Source organism: Cheilinus undulatus, linkage group 17, assembly GCF_018320785.1.
Source record: "Cheilinus undulatus linkage group 17, ASM1832078v1, whole genome shotgun sequence".
Taxonomy (NCBI): Eukaryota; Metazoa; Chordata; class Actinopteri; order Labriformes; family Labridae; genus Cheilinus; species Cheilinus undulatus.
This window is the reverse complement of record NC_054881.1, coordinates 6,681,482-6,706,216: the sequence shown is the minus strand read 5'-3', so window position 1 is coordinate 6,706,216 and position 24,735 is coordinate 6,681,482. Positions and strand designations below refer to the sequence as shown.

The 24,735-nt window shown below is 39.8% G+C and overlaps 1 protein-coding gene across 2 annotated transcripts in view; it reads right to left on the bottom strand.

The window, feature by feature from the left end:
• The window catches only part of LOC121525381 (electrogenic sodium bicarbonate cotransporter 1-like), a 66,966-nt gene that overhangs the window by 35,820 nt on the left and 6,411 nt on the right, over positions 1 to 24,735 (bottom strand). For both annotated transcript variants that reach the window (XM_041811362.1, XM_041811363.1), the window contains exons 2-4: positions 17,611 to 17,684; positions 14,836 to 15,003; positions 3,232 to 3,364 (exon numbers count right to left, since the gene is read on the bottom strand). In XM_041811362.1, coding sequence (XP_041667296.1) covers positions 3,232 to 3,364; positions 14,836 to 15,003; positions 17,611 to 17,684 — 375 coding nt within the window. The remainder of the gene's footprint in view (positions 1 to 3,231; positions 3,365 to 14,835; positions 15,004 to 17,610; positions 17,685 to 24,735) is intronic.

Below are 24,735 nucleotides of genomic sequence, written 5' to 3'. Positions count from 1 at the left end.
TGGCTCCACACGAGAGAAACCAGACTTTGTTGCTACCACGGGTGCCTTCAAGGTAAGACCCAGGACAAGGACTCGTTTTAACAATAATGCCTCACATGTCAGCGCTACAAAGAGCCTTTCTCCTGAAGCCTGAGGATGGGGTTTCCTCGGGGGGATAGAGTGTCCCTCTGGCTGCCGTCCACACGCCTGTGACCAGACGTCTTCTTTTAACCCGAGTATGAAGACAGTCGACCTGGAGGAGTGCATTTATCCTCAATATGAGATAAGCTCCTCTTCCCTTTCTTAAACTAAGACAAAGACTTCAAAGTAGTGGTAGTAAAGACAGGAATGCTAATCACAGGTGGGGTTTTCCTCATTTTCTGTCACTGTTTTTCTGCGAAACCTGCAAACGCTGCAAAACATTTAGGTAAAAGCATGGCAATTCCAACAAACAAAACCCAACAGAGCCTTAATTGGTAGAAAATTATGTTGTTTTATTTTTTTAGCCTAATTAGAATAGGGTTAAAATGAGGCTACAGATAAGAATAAACGTATTCATTGTTACAAATTTAGTTCCAGAATCAATGCATAATTATTTTATTGCAACTAACAAAATGCTTGATCCCTCTCAGCACTTTGGTTAAGCCACATCCGCATCTCCCTGCAGCCACAGTGATGTAAACTAAGTCCACCACTGCTCCCTAATGTCTCGTTTTATTTTCAAAGACTCTGACAGCTTAGTTGACAAGTCAAAGTCATCTGCAAATTTTGTCTTTACAGTCCCCTTATTTCCATTTCAATCCATAACAAGTTCCTTTTTCCATGATTAAGTTCATGCCGTAATCTTTGATCTACCTGCAGTTCCTCGTTCTCTTTCACAATAAAAGCACGTCTGCATCCAAGAGGAAGTCAATAACCCTTAGTTAAAGACAGCAGAAAAATCCAAAATGATGCAAAAAGAGTTTTGCATGCAAAAAAGTGTAAATTTAAATATGCTAAAAGCATGCAACTAATGTAATTCACCCCAGAAAATCCTGAAATTGCCATGGTTAAAAGGCATCATGCAAAGACTTTCACAATCTGCCTGCATTTTCTATTGTATTACCAGTTCTCCTTGCAAAGATAGACCCTTGCTATGCCCATCTGTCTGCACAGATGTGGATTTATGATGTGTTTAAACTTGGTCATGTGCATTGGTAGAGTGCTGAAGTATCTTGACTGAAAGTCCATAAAGCACATCACAGATATGTGTCTTTTTACTGTGGGTTTTTCACATTTAACTGACAAATCTCACAGCATCCTGGAGCACAGATTTCTGCTCGATTTTGCATGGCTCTTAAGTTTTACTTTATATACTTTGTGATATTTTTTTTAGCACTAATATTTGGTCTGATGGTTAAAATCCCATGGTGCAAATTCCACTGCAAAAGGCTCTCAGGCAAACATCAAAAAGATCAGCACAATAACAGATGCTGTTAAGGATAGTGGGGAATGATGGGAAGTTCCTTGTTCCAGTGAAAGAAACAATGTCATGTTGCAGTATGAGTCAGTGCACCAAGATACTGCAACACCATCCATACTAAGGTTAGCTAATGTTTGCTCTTAGCTTGAGCCATCACAGGCCCTGGTGTGCAAATTTATTTGGTGTTGGATTAAGTAGTGACAGCCAAGCAGCAACCACAGTTCCTCATGTGTCCACTAGAGGCTGGCTGCAGAAGCGTAAAAGCCGCATATACACCGTTTGATTTTTACAGCAGAAATAAACATGTTTACAGCCTGGTTCAAAAGATATTTTTGGTCAGAATAGTTCATGCTTTTATGGGCACACACTGTTCTAGAGTTGAAATTTCTATAGCCCTTTATCAGGAGGCTTAAGACCTGCCTCAACTCAAAATCTTTGTCTTTTCCTAGGTTGACATTCTCAAGTTAGCTTGAGACTGTTTTCAGTATGGTGGACACTAAGAATTGACTCACAAGGCCCCTTAAGTAATAGTCATTGTCCAACTTTTCCACAGTCAGTGGGCACGTGTTTGGGGGACGTGGCTTCTAAGGCCTCCTGTTCACCCTCAAAATAACTAGAACATGCAATTTCACTTGCTTTCTCTCTTCCCTATCATAAGAACTGATGAGTCCCTGCGGAGACATTCATGTCTTGAGGCAAGTTTTGCAGAATTGCAAAGCTTAGAGCAATAAAAAGTGGTAAAATATGGGTGACGGTGCAGATGTCTGTTCAAATCAGAGCAAACAGCAATGGCACGCTGAGAAAAACTTCTAGTTTAAAGTCCAAATTGTAGGCCAGTGTTATTGTTGTTATAAATTTGATGGATTTAGGAATGTTCGTTATAAAATGTTTGAAATATCTGAGGTAATGTAAATACTTGAGTACTGCTGTTATACAAAAAACTTTAGACTTTACCTTTACCATTTTTGGACAAATTTGACTTCAACCTTTGTCTTTTGAATGCACTTTTCTGCACTTACATGCACAGAGAAAAGGCATTTCTCTAGTGTATTTATGCCTGTGTATCATAAAAGATAAACAGAAGTGCAAAAAAAATAGATAAATGTCATTACCAAGATGAAACATAAATCTAGAATGTAGAAATACATTTTTTGTTGGGTATTTATATCTTGATTGAGAGAAGAAAAATTTCAATATAACCTTCTCCTAATTGTGATGTGAGGTTTGGTTATCTTAGCATCAATACAGACTGTGGAAAAGTCTTAATGGCTATTTAAAATATTATGCAATGCAAGTTCATTTTACAAGCTGCACTTTTGCCACCTCTGCCTGCTTATGCAATCAGTTAATTATGAATCTTATGGACAAAAAGAGCCTTTCATTGACAGAACATTGACTTCTGTAACTAAAAACACAAAAACCTCAGTTTTATTGCAGTTTCTTTCATAAGAACACATAAAGGACATGTCAAATATGGGATTTCAATATGCCCCAGTGCGCATTAGGTCTTGTTGAGACCATGTGGGAGTTTGCGTCATTTCCCGGTCCCACAGAGCAGGTACTCCAGATCCCAGTCCGATAAGAGCAGACGGGGAGTTGACTGGCCTATTTCCCTCGACGATTATTCATAAAGGGATTGTGTTCCACTGACTGCACCGGGATTGTTCAGCAGGAAATTTATGGCTGCACTGCCGACGGCTCTTAATATATAAAAGAAAGGGTGGGGGGATGTTTGACGGGAAAGCACGCTTGGCTTTAAAAGGAAAAACAGGTTTGAGCGAGTGGCTCACCTGGCTGTCTCCTTCCACTCCATCTCCTGTCCGTCAACGGCCAGGAGCTCATCCAGCTCGGTGAAGAGCTGAGGAGGAGGGGGGCCATCGTCTTCCTCTCCAAGAATGAAGCGGATCCTCTCAGCTGGAGAAACTACAGGAGGGAGAAAAAGGTTAGGGACCAGAAACTACACATGTCTGATTAAATACTGCAACACAAGAATGCTAACTATACAGGATACCCATTTGAATTACACCAAGGCTTAAATATCAGAAGCTCTAGTGGTACTTTTTAATTATTTCTGCATTTTTTTACTCAAGATAAGCAGCTTAAATAGTACAAACATTGAAAATCATTGTACAGGCTTGCAGACTAAAGCAGAGTTTGCAAGGATCTACACTGGAGGAATAGAAAGTACTAACAAATGCTTTGTGTGCAGACTGTAAAAATGACATTTTAAACCAAAGTAGACACACTTTAGGACCAGCAGAATCATGCACACACTCCCTGTTTTAATAATTGCTCTGACACAACAACAAGATGAACAAGGTGCTTTTCTAAAACCTGAAACTGGTTTCACATTCAGCAGTAAAGACCTCGTCTTAATGAGCGTTGCACCACAGTACACTTGTCTCTTTGCAGAGCAACAAGGATGGTGATGTGATGAGGAACCGGCACCTCTTCATGTTTGCTTCCAGCTTTTCTGATGAGCGGAGCAGATTAAAACAGCTCTACTGTGACCGAATGAAGAATGACTGGTGTTTAATTAAAGAGGAAAGACTTATCAAACACACCCCTATGAGGAAGAACTTTCCCTCAGCTAACTTTAACTTCCTTCTCAGTAAGGTGTGATCTGTATCGCTGAACTGACCCATACATACATACAGTAGAAGTTCCTCCTCTCTCTCAACACCTAAACTTATCACCCTTATGTTTAGTTTTCCTGATATTTATGGGTAATCCACGCTGGTATTCTTGTTCACATTTCTAGGAAAGTTGTGCAACTGTGCAGCAGTGCGACAAAAAGGTGAGTTGGCGAGTCTTAAGAGGCTACTTACGCACCTTTGTGCTCAAACACTGTGCCAGGTAGGATTGATACCTGGACAACGCTGCAGGGCTGGTAACCTTTTAATCCTGACACAGCACACCCAGGCTTAATTTAGGACGCTTGATTTTAAAATAGTACACATGGGCCTGTTCTACTGTAGCGAGGGAATCTAAAGCTAAGCTACATGAAGGTCGAGATCAAAGTCTTAGAAAAGCATCGCTATATGTGACTTTTGGAGCATCCTCAAACATAATCTCCTGTCATATTTTTAACCAAAAGAGAGCGTACTGTCTAAACGTCATCACTAGTTCCTCCTGCGTTTCCCAGTGCTGCCAGTGTATTTCTTGTGTATTATTTGGAAGCCCCAGGAAAGGAGATACATGAGACCCGTCTCCATTTAGCTAAAAGTAATCGTAGCAATTAAATTAAGCATTTTTAGGCCTCTCTTTTCAGGTAGCAAAGCCAGAAAATTCAGGACAAATGTGTATTCAGAACATTGTAATATTTCAACATGTCCATAAGATGTGTAGAACTTACAAAGGTAAGGATATACATCAGGGGTGTCCAAACTTTTTCCACTGAGGGCCACATGCATAAGGATGGTGGGGCCACTTGAGGATATTTGAAACCAGTAGAACCAATCTGATATAGGTTAAGATATGCAAAGTTACTTAGTCGGCCTTAAGTTAGTTAACTGCTAACAAGGCCAATTGACAATCATTTTTAGGATTTTGGGGAGGCCAATCAGATTTCAGAGGACCCCGTTTGGCCTCGGCTACCACTTGCTCTGTCCCTTAAATATTACTGGTTCTTCTATTCGTTGCTGTAATCCATCAGAAAGTTATAAATAAAAGATTATTATTTTGGTTGCAAATATGTTCACTATTTACAGTGCTGTCCCAATTTAGTCATTAAAAAACATACATTTCGTCGAAATATTTGTTTACCGATTTGACATTGTAGCACAGCCTTGTGCTGAAACTACGAAGTTCAAGCACATGGTAATATTCAATGTGGGCCATATTTAATTCTATACCAAGAATTTGCTGGGGGCCAATCAAAAATAGACTGCAGGCCGCATTCGGCCTACATGCTCACTATTGGTGCAATATCCACCATTCTGCCATACGTTCTTATTTACTGTATGCCACTGTATGAAATATCGATCAACCACTGCATTGTCCTAAAATGTCTACAGGGATATACGGAGCTATAATTTGCTTGAAAGTTATTCTGAGGAACTGAGGGGCCCAGGGGTCCTCCCCATGGACTTTCTTTGGGAAATGTAAATGTACTTTGATGCCACTTCATTCACTCCTTGCCCCGTATCTTCATCTGACATGCATGTTTTAATCATTTGAAGTGAAGTATCTGCAGTCATGTGCGTAAGTTTTAGGGTGTTTCATCCCCAGTAATATGTCTGGAGACTGCTGGCGTTTTTCAGGCCCTTGGGAATTCCACAGCATGACTGGGGACTCCTAGAAACCTTATTACCTGCCTGGACAGTATACTTACTCTCCATATACTTCTTCCTCCATCCTAAAGGTGTGGACTATTTTTTCAGATTATTCTTCCATGCCCGTGCTACTATGCAAGGACATCCAGAGCACAACCATGGTTTCGCCAATTCTCCTTCACCCTTAATGGTGCCCACAGACGGGCTAGTCTCACTTCAGCCTCACTTTTAGCCCAAATGCACCTTAAAGTTCTACACCATGCTGTTTATCTCATATTAGATACAGAACTACTGTATCTTGAGAGCCCCGGGAAACTGGCTATACCTTTGCCTCATGGTAAAACAGCCCAAGTGTGCAGAATGTTGTCTGCAAATTTTGATGACTGAAAACTAAAAATGCTAAATATTAGATGTTATTGACTTCTATTGTTGTTCTTTTGTTTTCAAACCAAATTAAAAAGGTAAAACCTCTATTATTTTAATGATTGTGGTGTCAAAGGCATAATAAACTTGTGATCTCCGGCCATATTACTAAGAAGGAGAATCCACTCACTCTTTACTGAGTATCAGGCCTCACTCCTGCTTTTTGTTTAACAATCAGCATCAACTAGATTGATTTAAGACTAAACTGCCTCACCTTTATTTTCATTACAAACTATAAACCTTCGTATATTTCCCTGATGTACTAGTCAAACGTGACAGACACACAAAGATCTGTCACGTTTCCGTCACGCCCTCGGGGCCTGTCTGCTGTCAGGACTGTGACTTTTAAAGCGTATGGTGTACACAAACAGCGCTCACCTCTCAAGTGTACGCGCGGTGTTATCAATGAAAACCAGCCATTTGTTGTGGTTACACACAACTTTTAAGTGGACAGCTCTGCAGGGTTTGCCAGAATCAACAGGATTACAGGGATTTAGATTGAGGGCAAAACAGCGGAAAATCCAACAAGTGGAGGCTTCTGTCTCTGTGAGCAAGTGTTTGTTTTGCTTTTGTCGTCTGGCACACGTCAGCCTGAAAGCTGCCCGTATATCAAAGTCTGAGACAAATGTTTAATTTATGTGTTTATGGCTGCTGTTACAAACTACCTGTCTACTATTTTCTCTGTACTCCTCTTTCATGGAGGTTGACTGCTTGAAACCAGAGCCGAATCATGAATACTCGCTCTATTAGGCTGATAAAATACAGAACTTTGAGAGGAAAATAATCGGTTTGATTGATGATATGGTGACATTTTTGATTTGGAATAGAAGTAGTCATTTTCTTACAGAATCAGGGAATTAATTTTAGTCTCATATGACCTTGCAGAATATATATTGATATCAAAAAGTTTTTATGTTTTTCTCTGCCACTACTCTAAGATTGGACAAAAAGTGATTTAATGGCTGCAGAAGCACAGATCTGGTGAAGGATACGACAAAGTTCTGCTGCAGTGAAAGTTCCCAAGAGAACAGCAGCCTCCAAAATTCTCAATAGAAGAAGTTTGGCACAACCAGGGCTTGTTCAAGAGCTGGCAACCTGGTCAAACTGAGCAAAAGGGGGAAAAAGAGAGAACCTAATCGCACTGACTGAGCTGGGACAAAGTTTCAACCATCACTTCAGCCCTCCACTGATCCGGTCTATGGCCGAGTGGCTCACCAGAAGGACTCTCAGACTGTGAGGAACAAGATTCTCTGGTCTGATGAAACCGGGATCAAACTGTTTGGCCTCAATTCTAAACATTTTGTCAGGAGGAAACCAGTCACTGCTCATCACCTGCCCAGTACCATCCCAACAGTGAAGCATGGTGGTGGCAGCATCATGCTGTGGGGGTGTTTTCACCAGCAGAGGCTAGGAGACTGGTCCTGGTTGAGGGAAAGCTGAACGGAGCAAAGTACAGACATGTCCTCAATGAAAACCTGCTCTGCAAAGCCCAGGATCTCAGACTGGACCTTCCAACACGACGATGACCCCAAGCACACAGCCATGACAATACAGGAGTGGCTTAGGGACGGCCCAGCTAGAGCCCTGACTTAAACCCATCCAACCTGACTGAGCTTGAGATTTGCAAAGACAAATGGAAGAAGTTTCCCCAATCCAGCTGTGCAAAGCTTGTTGCATCATATTAAAAAGACTCGAGGCTGTGATTGCTGCTAAAGTTGTTTCAACTGAGCACTGAGTAAAGGCTTTGAATACTGATGTCTATGTGATTTTTCAGTTTTTTTATTTGTAATAAATTTGCAAATTATCTAAAACTGTTTTCATTTTGTCATGATGGGGTACTGAGTGTAGATTAATAAGAGAAAAGTAATTTAAATCATTAGCTGGGTTTCCATTACACTTGGAAATGCGCAAAATTGAAATAGCACAATAAAAAACTGGTAATGGAAACACCTGAATTTCAAAAAAACCCTAAAATATCACTGAAAAGCTTTTACCCTTTCATGAGGAGGTTTTCAGTCATGTCAATATAGAAATATATCGCAAAAGTGTAATGGAAACACTTTTGCGCATTTACAAGTCACGGGACGTGACGTACGGTGTCACATGACCAGTCACCCCGAGTCAACATGGCGCGGTACTTGTAGAACGACGAAGAGACAAAAGTTTTCTTAACATCATACTCACACCCTTATACGTGGCTTTTGCCATACATACGGACTTTAACTCTGAACTATCATCCGTTGCCTTTGTCTTTTGTTCAAAATTATCAAGGCAACCGCCATAGATGTAACCAAAACCGTACCAACACGCAACAGGTTTTGAGCGTCAAGCTTCCCTGCAGCAGATTCACGCGAGATGAGATTTTACGAGAACTGCAAGGCCTATGCCCAAAACTCCCTTAAATGGAAACACATTCAAAACGCAATTGAACTTAATCGAAATGTAAGAAATATCACTTTTATTTTGCGAAAAACTGTATTGGAAACCCAGCTAGTGTGCATGAGGCTGCAACAAAAAACTGATTACTTTCTGAATGCACACTGTCATCTGCAAAGAAGCGACTGCACTTTTTTGTCTTTGGTATAGAATTTGAAACAAAGAAGAGTGCAGCACATCATTCACCATTACAGTTGTTCAGCACCTACATGTTTTCAGCTACAAGTGTCAGTACACTAAAGTACTTCTGCACTAACGTGCACCAAACTTTGACATTTGGGGGGCTATTTCCACAGATGTTCCCTGGTAAGACTGTACAAACAGAGCTTAAGATGCATGCCAGCCCAGATCTCATAATGCACTTCAATAACTTCCCAGTAAGCTAACAGTAAAAGGAGAGGGGCTGACAGGCTTCCTTTTGAGACAAAAAGGACAAGAATGTAATAAGTGGTCATTGCAGGGGGGGACTGACGTAGTTTTCTGCTCCACGGGAGAAAAATGTTTATCCCAACAGAAGCTGCAGCCTCTTCGTACAGTCTGCTCTGCCCTCTCACTCAACCATACGAGACCGTTTACCCTCCCGATCCTCTGCAGAGATACGGTGGCATGAGAAAGCAGTCATTCGGAGGGAGCGTTTAAAGCGAACCACCGTCCAGTTTCAGTGTTTAGTTTGGTTCCCCTCGTGCTGATGTAAAGTCTGATTCTATGGATGAACAAGCGGCGACAATGTTTGCATTTACACAAACGTCTCCATGTTTGAATCGTACACACGTCCAAACGCCGCAGGGTAATTAAGGGCGTCGCTGAATGGCGCAGAGATTTGGAAAAGGTCTTACATGAACAGCTGGCATCTGTTTTGTAGATTTTTGCTGACATTTATAGGGAAAATGTGTGCATTTCACAGGTAGCAGGGAATAATTCTAGAATTTTAGGACAATTTTCTATCTCTCTGGAGGAAAATTATGCAGATGTACAAAGTGCAATTCCAAAATATCTTGAAAAACCATCAAGAAATTATTTTGGGTCAGCCCTACTCCATGCTTAACTGAGGACTAAAGCTGCTATCAGATCAACAGACTCTTAATCCTGTTTTCTTTCAGAGTTTTGGCCTTTCTAAAAGTTCAAACAACTTTATAAACTTTTAAAAGAACTACTTAAATACATTTTTGTGATACATAAGTGCTAAACTCTGACTGACTCATAATAATGGGACATTTCGACAATCATCAAACTGGTGTGATGACAAAGCCTTCAGGTGACTGAGTGCATACACTGGCATGAGGCCGAACAAAAGCAGGATTAGAGCATTAGAGGAGCTCGAGGTGTGTGTGTGTGTGGGGGGGGGTTACACAAGTGCTGGTCTGTGTGGACTGACAGCTTGATGTGATGCCAGCATGATGAAGTAAGGTGTGATCGTAGGTGTAAACACATGCAGGTGATGGAGGAAGAGGTCAAAATGTCAGCCAGTTCGTCCAGACTCTGCTTTGCTACTCACATTAGGAGCGGTGTTTACAGTAAGCCTCGTTTTTGGATTATTAAATGACTCAAAGATGAATAAAACAGTTGTTAAAGGTGATGCAGAGAGGACATTTAACGTCTTCTTATAAAACAATAGCCTGATTATCTCAAGGCCTTGTTCTCTAAATGCATGCCTTCTGCAAGTCTGCATTGTTCACTTTGCATGTAGACCTTGTGAAGGATAAATGCATGATTTTTCACTATTAGTGAATAAGTTTCAGAATAAACCCCAAACAGAGCCTTGTCTTTACATGGTTTTTCCCATTCTACCTTATTTGCTGAATTCCTTCTGGCATTCCTATAGAAGAAGAGTTTATATAAATAAAAGGGGAAACTTTATACTCAATATTGATAGAATACTGCAACAAATTAAAGTATTATTCCTCATGCTGTTCCTAATACTTAATACTCCCCTGAAACTATGCAGTGCACTTGTAAAGACAAGTGCATGCCTTAAACTTTAACCACAGAAGGAAAATTCAGTTTAGCTCTGTTAAATGTTGTTGGATTTTTATCTGATATCAATGTATCGAATACAGGTATATCACCTTATTCGGTCCCTCAAAAATACTTTAAAATTCAAGGACATTCATAATCAATATTTAAAGCTGATAAAGGTATTAGTTACAGTAGATATGGGATAAGATTTACAGCTGTTATGAGATAATGTCTAAAGCAGATATAGGTGATAAATACAGCTGATACAGAACAGCTATTACAGATGATATCGGCCTATATTTAGAGTTGAAATAATCCCATATTTCCTGCTTATATAGCCCCATATTTACAGCTGATATTGAATGGTATTCACAGCTGACACAGGCTATTTACAGCTTATATAGGTCGATATTTAAAGCTGTTATAGGCTGATACAGCTGATATAGGACAATGCTTAAAGCTAATATAGGCTGAAATAGGATGATATTTACATACAATATGGGCTGATTAATACAGCTGATAAAGGCTGATACAGGCCAATTATTACAGATTATACAGACCTTCATTTAGTGTTGATTATAAGCCCATATTTCCTGCGTATATAGGCCCATATCTCAGGTTGATATAGGTGATATTTACAGTCAATATGGGCCAATATTTACAGCCGATAATGGCCCATATTTACAGTTGGCATACAAAAATATTTACAACTGATATGGACTGATTAATACAGCTGATATAGGCTGATACAGGACGATATTTACAGACAATATAGCCCCATTTTTAGAGTTGGTAAAAGCACATATTTTTTGCTTATATAGGCCAATATTTACATCTGATATTGAGCAATCTTTACAGTTGGCATAGGACAATATTTACAACTGATACAGGCCAATGCTTACAGCTAAGAAAGGCCAATATAGGTCATCAAATAACCAGTAATAACAACCATCATATAATCAAACAGTCATTAACAGACGCCCATAACTCTGATCCCATCCCAGTCAGTACTACACACTTTCACAGCCCTGTGTCTAATCTGTGATGCTGAATTCCTCTAAATTCCTCTCAGTTCACCCCGAGGTTAGACCTTTTCACAGCCAAGGAAACAAAAATAGTTTTACAGCAAAGTCTATGAACTTTCTGGCTACTTCAGTTCCTTCAGCTGTTAGATATCAGTCATACGGTCGTCATGGGACAAACCGGTTCCTCCTCACTCTGATTCTCTCTGCCTTTCTACGAGTTATCTGAGGATGTCACACTAAACCTTTTCTACTGCAGTCAGATTCACATTTTATGACTGCACTTTTGCTACATTCCAGCTCACCTACACAACCTGAACTCTCATTATTGTCTCTGAATTTTTATTTGAAGAATCAGTAACTGCTGTGACTCCATTCTTCTATCACCTTATTTCACCTCAGGCTTTAGCTTCAAATTGGAGCTTTAGCTCAACTCGTCTGACATTCCTCTAAAATTATAAGTTTGGAGGTGTCTTATAACTGGTTAAGCCTCAGTTATCTCCATGTTCTCTGAGGGAAATGTCTGTGTTTCCCACCGTTTTCAGACCTTAATGGATACTTTCCTCTCCACTCCATGTTGGTAAACACTCCTCCATTATGCCTGCTTCCAGGATAAGATCATTTAAGGTGAATTCCAGCTCTGTGATAATTATATGTCTTACCAATAGGTTGTTATGTCTTCAGCTTTAAAGAAATTACAGCCCTTTAAAACTTAACAAGGAGATTTCTATTGAAATAAATGCTGCATTTACTTTACATGTTATTAAATTATCATGTCAGCTCAAAAAGCTCTTACTCACTGGGTTCCAAGTCAAATCAATTAAAAAGTCTCTTCTCTCATGAGACATTGGGTTAAAGCTGACTTAAAGATAACTATTATTCCTGCTGCTTTGGAGAATGATCTTGGGATTAATGATTATACCATGCTACATTCCTAATCTCCCATATAAGGGCGGACATCTGGAGGAGCTTCCTGGAGAAGACTCATGAGACAGTTGACAATCTTAATGTGCATTTGGCTTCTCTTTGTGGTCGAACCCTGCAGCTATGAGGTTATCACAAATAAATACGGTTTCAAAGTGGAGAAACTCAGCCAGACAGCCATTCAGCATGCTAGTTTTGAGAAAAGTCTGATGAGCTTGATGGGACATTTTGCAGAAAAATAATTCTACATCTACACTCTTCATCTCTCGCTACAACAGAGATTCTCAACATGGGGGTCGGGACCCCGTTTGGGGTTTCAAGAAACATAGAGGGGGTCTCCAGATGCCTTAAAAAAAACCTAGGGTTATATTTCAAATGACACTTTTGTCCCTATACACCAATTTTGCCAAACTTGAATCTGTTTCATCATGTTTTCCAAACAATTTGTCAATTTCAAAATATTTTTGCCACCTAAAATCCATTTTTGTGTGGCACGCCGGTAGACGAGTGGTCAAGGCTTGCACCATATACGCGGGCAGCCCGGGTTCAAGTCCGGCCTGTGGCACCATTTCCCGCATGTCTGTCCCCCCTCTGTTCCTTGTTTCCGAGTCTATCCACTGTTCCCCTCTATCTAATAAAGGCACGAATATATAGGCCCAAAAATAAATCTAAAAAAAAAAAAAAAACATCCATTTTTGTCCATTTAAAACCTTTTCCACTACATTTTTATGCATGTTTTAGCCACTTCTAAACCATTTCTTGCCATTTTCCACCTATTGCTGTCTCTGCTGACCCATAACTGCCACTATTAACCACTTTTTATGCCCATTTTAACCACATTTCATTATTTGTTATACCCATTGTTGCTAGTTTAACCCATTTTTCCATTTTCTGCCTATTTTCCTGCCTCAGTTAGCCAATTTCTGCCCCTTTAACCCCATTTGAGCCACTTTCTAATCCCCTTTAACTATTTTTAATGCCCATTTTTGCCACTTTAACACATTTTCTGCTTATTTTTTGCCACGGTTATCTAATTTTTGGCATCTTAATTTCTTCCAATTTCTGCCTATTTTCTTACCTCAGTTAACCATTTTTGACCCATTTTGGCCCCTTTTAACACTTTTATGCCCATTTTAACCACATTTCACTATTTGTTATGCCCATTTTTGTCACTTTAACACATGTTTTGCTTATTTAAGCCACGGTTATCCAATTTCTGCCATCTTAATCCATTTCTGCCAATTTATGCCTTTATTCCTTCCTCAGTTAACCCATTTTTCCAGTTTCAACCAATTTCCTTCCCATTTCCCCAAATTTTTCCATCCATTTTTGTCCATTTCAAGCCCATTCCACCACTTTGCCTCTTTTAACCACTTTTTTACGTCTGAAAAAGTTGAGAACCCCTGCTCTACAACCCCAACACAGCTTTATCAGAAGGCTGCTCAGCATGAATCTGGTTCTGTTCAGGGTGTCTGCCTGTTAAAGGGAAGTCGCTCTTGCCACTGAAACTATAAATGATACTAAAGGGGGAAACACAAGCTAACTGTTGATACCTTGCAAAAATGCTGGTGAGAAGCTCTCTGAGACTGACAAGTTGCTTCTGCCAGTGCAAAAAAAACAAAAACAAAACAAAAAAAAAACAGCGGCTGTGGATACATGCTCTTAGGCTGGAAGCTTGGTCCAGACCAGTGTACTCCCTGAGGTACAGAACCCTCAAACGGCTCCTGGCATATCTTGGTTGATGCCTTGGACACGTGTTCTTTTTAGGATGGGGGAATTTGTGCTCTACTGACACTATCCATGCAGGGTGACTTGCATAACTTCCCAGAAAGGCCTTATATCTCCTTTATAACCTCTATGCTGTCTCCATATTGTGCCTGCAGCTCATAAACAAACTACAGAACAATGTTCAGCCTCTTAAATGGGACCATGTGAGGTTTATGTGAAACAAATTTGATGCTTTAATGTTTCTTTATTGCTTTTCTTGGTACTGAGGAGGTTAAGTAAGGTCTGCTGGCAGCAGTAAAACTCTGATATATTGTGTTTAATCTTTATGCATTTCATCTTCCAAGAATCCTTTCTCACTAATCAGACGACAAAGCATTGTTCTGAGAAAATATACCTGTCCTGTGTTTACATTTAAACACTTAAAGCCAGCTCAGAGTCATTTTCAGATTAGCATTCAACGTGTTCCCATTCATTTCTGCATCAAGGTTGTTGTGTGTGTAGGTTTTTGCCTTTTTATGACCTTCTTAGCTGCAGCATGCCTCATGAGTTTAATAACCCCAAGCAATGAGACTCCAGTGGTTTGAATTTTCCACACTGGATGCTTTCAACACTTCCTTTCATCTGAACTCACTCAGAGGTTTGAGGATGTTGGTGCTGGACTCGTCCCCGTCCGATTTGTACCCCTCGGTGCCGTGGTCCGACCGGTCCCTCTTCTCCTTGTGGCTGGACTTGCGTCGGTGGCGTCTCCTCCGGTGGTAGCTCTTGGGAACGTGCACGCCGATGTACACGGTGTGGTGACCTGCCGTGACACGATGCAACAGAGGAGGAGGAAGGCAGATCAGATTACACTCACACAAAAGGAAATCACATTAATCCTCAATGCTGCTAATCCGTATCGCCACTGGAAGGAAAAAATAAAAAGAAGAAAAACAACCAGGACTGGTTTGGCTTGTGTGATGAAATGTTTGCTCGTCATAAGGCTACATTATTTTTAAGACCTTCCTTGACATTTATGGCCTATTTCCCAATCAGGAAGAGTATGAGAGCGAAATTTCAACACGGGATAAATGCCAGCTTCTTCCTCGACATCATCTCTTGCAGGAAATTCTCACTTCTTGTCTCCAGGAAGTTATCAGAGAGACAGAAAGAAACCAAAACAAATACAGGAATTAGCAAAAGAAGTGAGCAAAATACTGTGTCTGTGGGGTTTAATGACATCTCTCATGCTTCAAAATAGTCATTCATGCTTTCTTTAGGGAAGCCAAAACCCTGGGGCTTACACCAAATGATATACTACCTCCACACTCCCATGCAGGGAAGCCCTAACTGGAATTTAAACGCTGATATTGGTGTGGAATGAGGTATAAAGACCTCCTTTTAACCTGCTACAGTAGGAAAAGGCATCAGTTTGTCAAATAACACCGCTTTACTGCATTTTGATAACTTTGAATGTTAAAGGGGAAAACGAAAGGTGATTTCAGCTACATTGATGGTTAATATTAATGCACTCTAACCATCATGCTTTGCTTTTTGTGCAGTGTGCACTTGCAGCTGCAGAAGCTCCAGAAGTCACTTAAGCCTGTTGTACTTTAGTAAACATTTTCTCAACTGCTGCCTTCTCATGTTTTGCATATTGGAAGGAAACCCTGGAGGGAATTCTAGCACTTACTGTCCACTGGGCTATTCACCAGGCATTGTCCTTAAAGGAGATTTTGTCTATCTCTAGGGCACTACACTGGGCATTTTGTCAAATTTCGCCCACATTGAGGGCACTTAGTCAAACTTTGCCAACTCAGGAGAAACTAAAATAAAGAGGACACTTTGCCAAATTTGGTCAACGTCTAGGACCCTAATAAGGGCACTTGGTCAAATTTTGTCAACTCGGAGGGAACTACAGAGGACATTTTGCCAAATTTGATCAACATCTAGGACACTATAGAGGACACTTTGCCAAATTTGTCAACTTCTAGGACACTAAAGAGAACTCTTTGCAAAATTTTTTTAACATTTAGGACCCTAATAATGGTAGTTGTTCGAATTTGTCCACTCTGAGGGAACTAAAGAGGACACTTTGCCAAATTGTGTCAACTTCTAGGCCACTAAAGAGTACACTCTGACAGATTTGTCCTCCAAGAGGAAACTAAAAAGGACACTTTGCCAAATTTTGTTAACATTTAGGACCCTAATAAGGGCACATTGTCAAATTTTGTCCACTAAAAGGCAACTATAAAGGACACTTTGCAAGATTTTGTCAACATCTAGGCCACTAAAGAGGACACTTTGACAGATTTGTCCTCCAAGAAGAAATTAAAAAGGACATTTCGCCAGATTTTGTCAACATCCAAGACACAATAAAGACACTTGCCAAATTTTGTTGATATCTAGGAAACAAAAGAGGACACTTTGTCAACTTTTGTCCACTCAAAGTAAACTCAAAAGAACACTTGCAGGTTTTGGCAACATCTTGGACACTAAAGAGGACACTTTGCCAAATTTTGTCAACATCCAGGGCACTCAAGAGGGCACCTTACCAAATTTTGTCCACTGAGAGGGAACTTTATCATGTTTGTCTGTTTGTCTACCTAGAGGAGTATCATGAGACCACTTTGTGGCAGTTATTAAACATTAGGGCACAAAGGTGGGATGACTTTCCCCATTTCCCCCTGAGTCCAGCTGTGCTACAGTCGATGAAACAGCATTTTTCAGAGCTGACAGGCCCCTCCCTATGACTGTCAGGTTGGGCTGTAATTGTGCTTTAAGTACACATTGTCTTGGATATTGGCATGTGTTCACTTACAAAGCCATTTGAAAAAAATTCAGGATTATCTCTCCTCTTTGTTTAATCTTGAAGGTTGGATTACACAGCCTGTGATCACTGAACTTGGTGCAGTTTGTTTCAAGAGTCAGAACTGATTTGGGAAAGAAAGCTTTTAGCTTTTCGGCACCTTTTGCTTGGAACAACCTGCAGACTGAATTTAGGTTAAGTGAATAAAAGTTAACACTTAAGAATGTGCAGAAATGTTGGAACAGGAGCAGATTTCCCAGTGAGATCTGGTCTGCATAAACATTTCATCACTGAAAAAACTCACTTTTGGAAATCTTCTCTAAAGAAAAATGCATACTAGCTTCCAGCTGTGCATGCATAGAGGAAAACACTGCCAAATTCATAATGTTGGTTTGTGAAGCATGCATGTGTCAATAAGTTCAAGTGGGCGTCTCCAGATAAATTCTCCTGTGGCTTCAGCTTGACAGCCAGCACTGGTCAGGCTTACACCAGCTGCAGAGATGTCTTCCTGTGTTTATCTTATGTAATGCTTTCAATTTTCCGATGATACTGGAGGGGAAACTGCAGGTTTCAGCGGGTAGATGAAGGGATAAGTGTGCTGGATTTCATCACCCATCTTACCTTCCACTTCCTCCTCATCGCAGACGTGTTTGAGAAAGGACGCTCCTCTGTCCAACACCGCCTCATCTTCCATTCTGCAGGGAAAAGAGAGATCAATTTTAGCATGCAACACAACAACACTGCATAGTCCATGATGCTTGCAACACATGTATAAAAGTACTTTTCACATTATCCACAGACTGGAAACCCCTGAAAGTACAAAGGCCAAAGGCCAATTGCTTCAACTGATAATATCAGCGACTGCAGACGGAAATTAGCTAGAAAGCTATAATCTGGTGCAGAGCATCTCTACTCTGATGAGTTTAATGTTTTTTTCTGTACATGGTCCCAAACAAATAAAAGTAAAAATAAAATAAGATAAGCTTAGAGGACACCTGAAGAGATCGGGCATGGAGCCTGGACCAAAGTTGATGTGGAAAAATTCCAATCCAGCACATGCTGCCATACCCGACCTGTTTTGTAATCTGTTCATCATAATGAATGCCACCAACTGTCTGAAAAAAGTTCAACTATTGGGACAACACTCCACTCATTAATGCCACTTCCCTCCTACTGGCCAATCAAATTCAAGAACAGGCTGGACTTCTGTTAAAGAAGACAAGAAACTGACTTGACTCCTCCTTTCTGCCTATGTCAGGACTGGATTTCTGTACATTATTTCAATTTTTCTTTGTGATTAGTTGGCCTTGATAAAAGGAAATTTAAAGCACACACCGGCTCTATAAGACGGCATTCCATCACCCTAACTTTAGCATCTTCACACTGGCTTCCTGTAAGTTTTGGAATAGATTTTATTAATCACTTTTAAAGGGTCTGGCTTCATGCTATAGAAAAGAATTATTGTTCCCCTATGAGCAGGACAGAAACCTGAGATCCTCAGGTGGGGGCTTCCTGGTTGTTCCAAAGTCAAGACTTAAAACTAAAGGTGACCAGGCCTTTTCCGTCAGGGCCCCTCGACTTTGGAACGACCTACCCGAGTCACTTCTTAACTAACTTCTTTAGACTTGCTGTTATGTGACGTCTTTGTATTTAATTTCATTTTCTCACTTCCTGATAAGATGTTAGAATATTAAATTCCCTCCTATTCGATGACTTGCTTTTATTCCTTATAGCCTCGATTTGTTATTGCCCTTTTTTCTGTTTCTAATTTTTATTTCACTGACTCTATATTTACTGATTTTACCCTTTATGTCATTTTTATCTGCTGTGGTATTCATCCACCTAGGCTCTCTCTTTTTAACCGCTCACAAAGATATCAAAAAGCAACTTTACTGATACAGCAGAGGAAAGTTAACTTTTGTAGCCTTGCATAAAGTAGGGCTCTAAAACCACTGGAGTGCCAGCTGTGGACACAGGTCCTGATTTTTAAGATGGTCTAAAGCCATAAAACAGCAGCAGGACCCTGATGTAAACTTTGGAGCTGTCTCCTACTGGAAAAGAACTGCTGAAACTGAACATTTCTCAAAATCAGCTAAAGACACATCTGCTCAGCCTTGCTTTGTTTGACCCATCTCCTCCTGCTCTGCTCTTATGTAATTGTGTTTATTGTCTGTTGTGATCTGTTTTATTGTTTAAATGTGAAGCACTTTGTGACGTCTGTTCTTAAAAGGTGCTACATAAATAAACTTTCACTTCACTCTGTCTTTTTTACGACCAAAACATCAGATTTCCTTCCAACATCAATGCCGCAAACATGAGCGATCTTAGGAAACAGCTATTTTTAATTTAAATGCCAGTGAATGGAAACATTTCACAACACTTTCACCACAGTCAGATCTTTAAATGAGTTACACTGGGACAGCTATTGCAAAATAAGAGGCCTGGTGTTGACTTCAAGGTCAGACACATCTTTGTGACCTGGAGTTTCCTTTGATTCCTGCAAGTTCCTGGAAGGTCAGGAATGCGGCTTTGCTGATGCAGAAAAGTGTGGGCTAACCAAGGCCAGGGAGAGGGGGCTTTAGGCGAAAACATATGCAGTCAAGTCGAAATAACGACAACAGGAAAACTGAAGCCAGTTATAACTGGAAAGATAAGTTTGGGAGCACTTTATCTCAAACCACAGTGTTAAAATAGCTTATGCCTCCTGGTTTGTTCTGGGATTACATAAATTGTGACTATCAAATCAAGAATTCATCTGCCAGGGCTAATCAGACCAATTTTAGAGAATCCTTCAGCTAAACAATGAAGAATAAATATTGATTTTTGGGAATGCATACCAAGAATGTCAATAAGCAGCAGAACTGAGGATGACACACTTTGCAAAATGAAAGGATGGGAGCAACTTTGTACACAAACTCCTAAATAAACAAAGTCAGGAAGGACACAACTTGTTCCACCGATAGCACCGGGAGCTAATCTGACTCATATCCCAGAGGGCTCCATATCTGGCCTTGAGAGAAAGAGATAGAGGAGCAGCGCTGATAGCAGAACGGACCGCTGAGCTGCAAGTGAGATCAAAAAAAGGTGGGGAATGGCAGAGCTTCAAGCCAAGTTATCAAGCAATATTAACGCAGTGATTAGCCTCTGTAGCCTCCTTTAGTTGCAAGCAGAAGTGGAGGTCAGGTTTGAAGGTAGCTGAAGACTTCTGAGCATGTTCTGTCCTGTTTGTACTCTCTCCAGGACAGAGCAAACTGAAAGTACCCCTAGCTTCAGGGAGTTTCATCTTTATGCTCTCCTACTTACAGTTAAGAAAGCTTAAAGTTCAACTGAGAACGTGGTCGACTTTAAAAAACAAAAACAAAAGGGTGGATCTGAATGATTCCATTCTTGCACAACTGTTGACCAAATTCAAACAAGGGCTATTTTCCCTGACGTCACACTAAGTTTGGGAAGCTTAAATGTTATTACCAAAACAATAGCATGTCAATGTTTTCAAAGGCTGCCAATGAAGAACCAAAGCACATCTCTTTATTATTAGATGACTGGAGAGATCATGCATACTGAAAATACGGACAAATTTCCAGCCATATCTGAAGGTCAGTTGTGGAAAAGTAGCCTAGCAACTCAAAAACAGCTAGCTTTAACATTTAGCTATCTATGTGCTAGCATTATCTGACAAATTCCTTGTAGTCATACCCAGCAAGTAGCTGCTAACTGATCAAATCACCATTCGACTATTCGCTGGTCAAAGATAATTTTATAGCTATGCATGATATTACATGAGAGTAATGTAAACCACAAGTTAGCCAAATGCTAACCAGCGCTGTTGTGGTGTGATATGGTAACAGCTAACTTGAGCATTCCAGTTTAAGCTAACCGTCTAAAGCTCTAAAAAATATAATCTGTGAATAAAACAGCATACTACTAGACTCAAACATGCACTGTATGCTTCATACTAGGCCACTGGTTAGCATCATTTCACTTTATTGTTGATATATTATCAGTCTTAGCTTTGTTGGCAAAGCTAATAAGCTAGCACAATAACCAGTCAGCTTGAATAAAATTTGACAATAATCAGCTAATTACAAGTACAGTTACATAGGCTAGTATTTTGAATGTTATCTAACAGCATTTAAGACGTATATCAGTGCAGCTGCTATTATTTTTAACACCAAATTTTTTGCTGCTAGCTTAGCGAATGAATAGTTTGAAAGGCACAATGCATTGTAGGGTTTCACATCCCATACTTGAAATTGCTAGCCAATCTAGTCAACATTCAGGGATTTCTCCAAAAGCATACAAATGCTACACATGCCAAATGTGACGGCACACACTGAGTGTTAGTTTGCAGTTTTGGATACAGCCTTAAACTCAATGCTAAACAAAGCTAGGAACTGGTTTGATGCTAACGACTGTTATCTATAGTAGCTAATGGGTCACTAACAGTAACATTTGGTCAATTTTAGCTCACAAAGCAGTAGCAGTAGAAGTAGGATACAAATTGCTTGATTTAAGTACACATACCATGTTTTTTCATGATAGCTAACTGTTAAAAAGCTACTATAAGCTTTTAGCTAGCTCCTGCTAACACTACCTTTAGTAAGGGATTTTATCAAGAGTATAGCAGCCAACGGGTCATTAACTATTAACATTAGCATACATTTTTTTGTCTTTACAACACTTTTAGAAAATAAATGGTCCAACAACCTTTCTATAAACTCTCCTTTAAAAGGAATTTGTTCAATACTGGTGGTCTTTGTCTTCAAAAAGCCACAGCAGAGTCAAGACTAGGACTAGATCGACTCATCTATGTCTCCTACACGAAAAAAAACACTACTTATTTTGCTGTGATGTTTTTTTATGAGGTCTGTAACAGACTGTACTAATTTACTGTGCACCTGATCAAAATGATCCAGTATTTAAAGCTAACATTTTGGGATTTTTACCCTTTAAGTGCCAGTTTGACTAAATGTCATTGTTTTTTTCTTATGAAAGAACAATAAAAATGTACTTATTTTTAAGGACGAGTATTGAAATCCAGTTCCAACAAATCTGATAACTACCGTCCTGAATTACAAGACAGATTTAGGCGCTTCATTTTGGGACCTCACCACCCTAATGTGTTCCCAGTCATTTTGAAAGAAAGGTACAAAATATAATATTTGAAGAAGTAACACCTATTCTTTACTTTTAAGGTCTTTTAAGACGCTTTAATTCAACTGCCACCTTTGCTGTTCAAGCACCAGTACCTTTTAAAAAGTACTGATTTAGCACCAGTGTCGAGAAGAACCCAAAAAATACCCAACTTTTTTCCATTTAAGAAATAATGGGGTTCTGTTTTCTTTTCATTAAAAATGTTGAATATAAAGTGGTTTGAAGATTATTGAAAAATTTTACCCAAATCAGTTGACACTGATAATATTCTATAATGCTTTAAAAGCTGTTTTTGGAAGGACATTTTTGGGCCAGAACAGCCTTAATGTGTAAATTTTGTATTTGAAAAAAAAAAAAAAAATCCTGGAAATGTTTTAATATTTGTAGTTTTCACAAAAGCTGAAGTTGACTAAAAAATACTCATGTAAAATGTTTTCTGATTGTATTTTGGAGTGGACATTTTTGGTCCTTAACGGCACTGATGTCAGGAATTTGAAGGGATTTGTCAAAGATGATCCTTAGACAGTGAGCCCCGAGTAAACTCTCTAACTTCTTACTGTTGTTGCTTTCAAAGACCTTGCCTTAAAGAAAAATAACAACTTTAAGGTCTTAAATTTGTCTCAAAATGGAGATAGAGTCCCAAGTTCTTTGAGTTTTCTCAATTTTAGATACCACCTTAGAAAATGATGAATAAAGATGGAAAGCAGGAATTGAAATCAGCTGTTTAACAGTACAAAAGTAGGCCAATCAAACATTGTTTCACTTTGAAATAGGCTCGCTGACCTCCTTAATTTCTCCACTTTTATGTTGCTGTTGGCTGCAATGGCAATGATTAAACAGCTTTATTATGTTTACATGATGTCTGACAGCCATCTAACAATGTAAGAGCATTTCATGTGCCCATGTTGAGCAAACGTCAGAGAAAAACACCGTAGTATGGTATGATCTTTCCAGGAACACACCTCAGCTTTGTAGTGTTTACCTCTAAGTGTTGATAATGGAGGAAGGTCATGTAACACAGCGAGAAAACCATTAACTAAACAGGAGAGCTGAAGGAAGCTCATGTTGCAGGTTTACTGCCGTCTATAGCGGCTCAGCGGAGCCATGCTAATGTCTCACTGAGGCTCAGACAGGGAAGCCCTTGTGATGAAAAACATAACACAGGTGGTGCACAGGCATGCAGGAAGAGGAAGAGCGCGGCATTCCTGATCTGAGAGGGCTGCTTGGTCAAAATGAGCTATGCAAAGCTAAATTATGGATATATGTAAAAAAGGCAGGAGGATCATTGGAAGCTGTGAGGTAGAGAGCACCAGGAACTTTATTTTTTAGCTCAAGTTAGGCAGCAGAAAGCAGACACTACATGCATATCATGACTAAGCCTGATAAGATCCTGTGTCTGCTCTGGAATCTTCTCTATCTTCTTTATCATTTCCTGCTGATTAATAAAGGAATAAAAATCAAAAGCTGGGTGAGGGGTCAGAGAGCAGCCAGCTGCATCCATCTCCCAACTTCTCCCTTTGCTGCTGCTGCTTGTCGTCTTAGTGACCTCATGGGTCGGGATAAACCTGTCGGTGCGTGAGGAGCTGGGATCAGCTGCTCGGGATCAGGGATCATCTCCATCTCTTTAACAGAATGACGCACCAGATCCCACCAGTGGCTAGGTTCAGCAGGAGGGTAGCCTGAACCCCCCAACACTGCCGGCAAAACCAGACATATAGGGATGACACGGGTGTGATACTACACCTAGATATGATCATTTAGCATCAAAACATTACAAATTTAAGTTTTTGAGGGATGATTTGAGCCATTTTTTAAGTTCATATCTTGCAGAATGATCAAAGGGAGGGATTTGAATTAGATCAGCCAAGTAAACTAATTCAGATTCATTAAAAGTCAAACTTAAAGTGTTTAAATCTCTGCAGAAATATCTCAAACCAACATCACAGTGTAATCCGATTTCGAGGTAACTGTTTATAGCGACCTTTAAAGCTGCCAGCAGTGAGTGATACTTAAAGCAGAGTTATTCTAGAGCACAATGGCTTTAATTAGCCTTCATTTAGCACTTTTTCATGCATGCAGCAAGGGTAAAAAGCACTGTTTCACATAGCCAAAGTTGAAGAATATTGCAAAACTAAATGCATAAACCACAACTGCAATGATGAGTCGACCTTTTGATAATGGATTACTCATTTAAGAGAATTTTCAGGCAGAAATGTCAAACATTTGTGGGCAGCAGCTCCTTAAAACTGTTGTTTATCTGCTTTTCTTTGCCATTTAAGATGAGGAGCGTTTGGAATTTTGACCGCATGGATAAAAGGAGCAACTTGGGAAAGCTTTTGTTGCAACATTTTGCCATATTGAGGCACAAAAATGTTCTCATTTATTTCTTAAAAGATTTGAAATCATCCATTACATCACTAAAAGTCTGTTTTTAACCAGTGGTTCTCAACTAGTCAAGCTTCAGGACCTGTCACCCCCAAACAAACATTTTTGACCCCTCAAATTTGTTTTTAAAGCAGTGAATTTGCAAAAAATGTCTCAAAACATAACATAACATGTGCTTACATGCAATAGTGATGGTGCAGTGAAGAC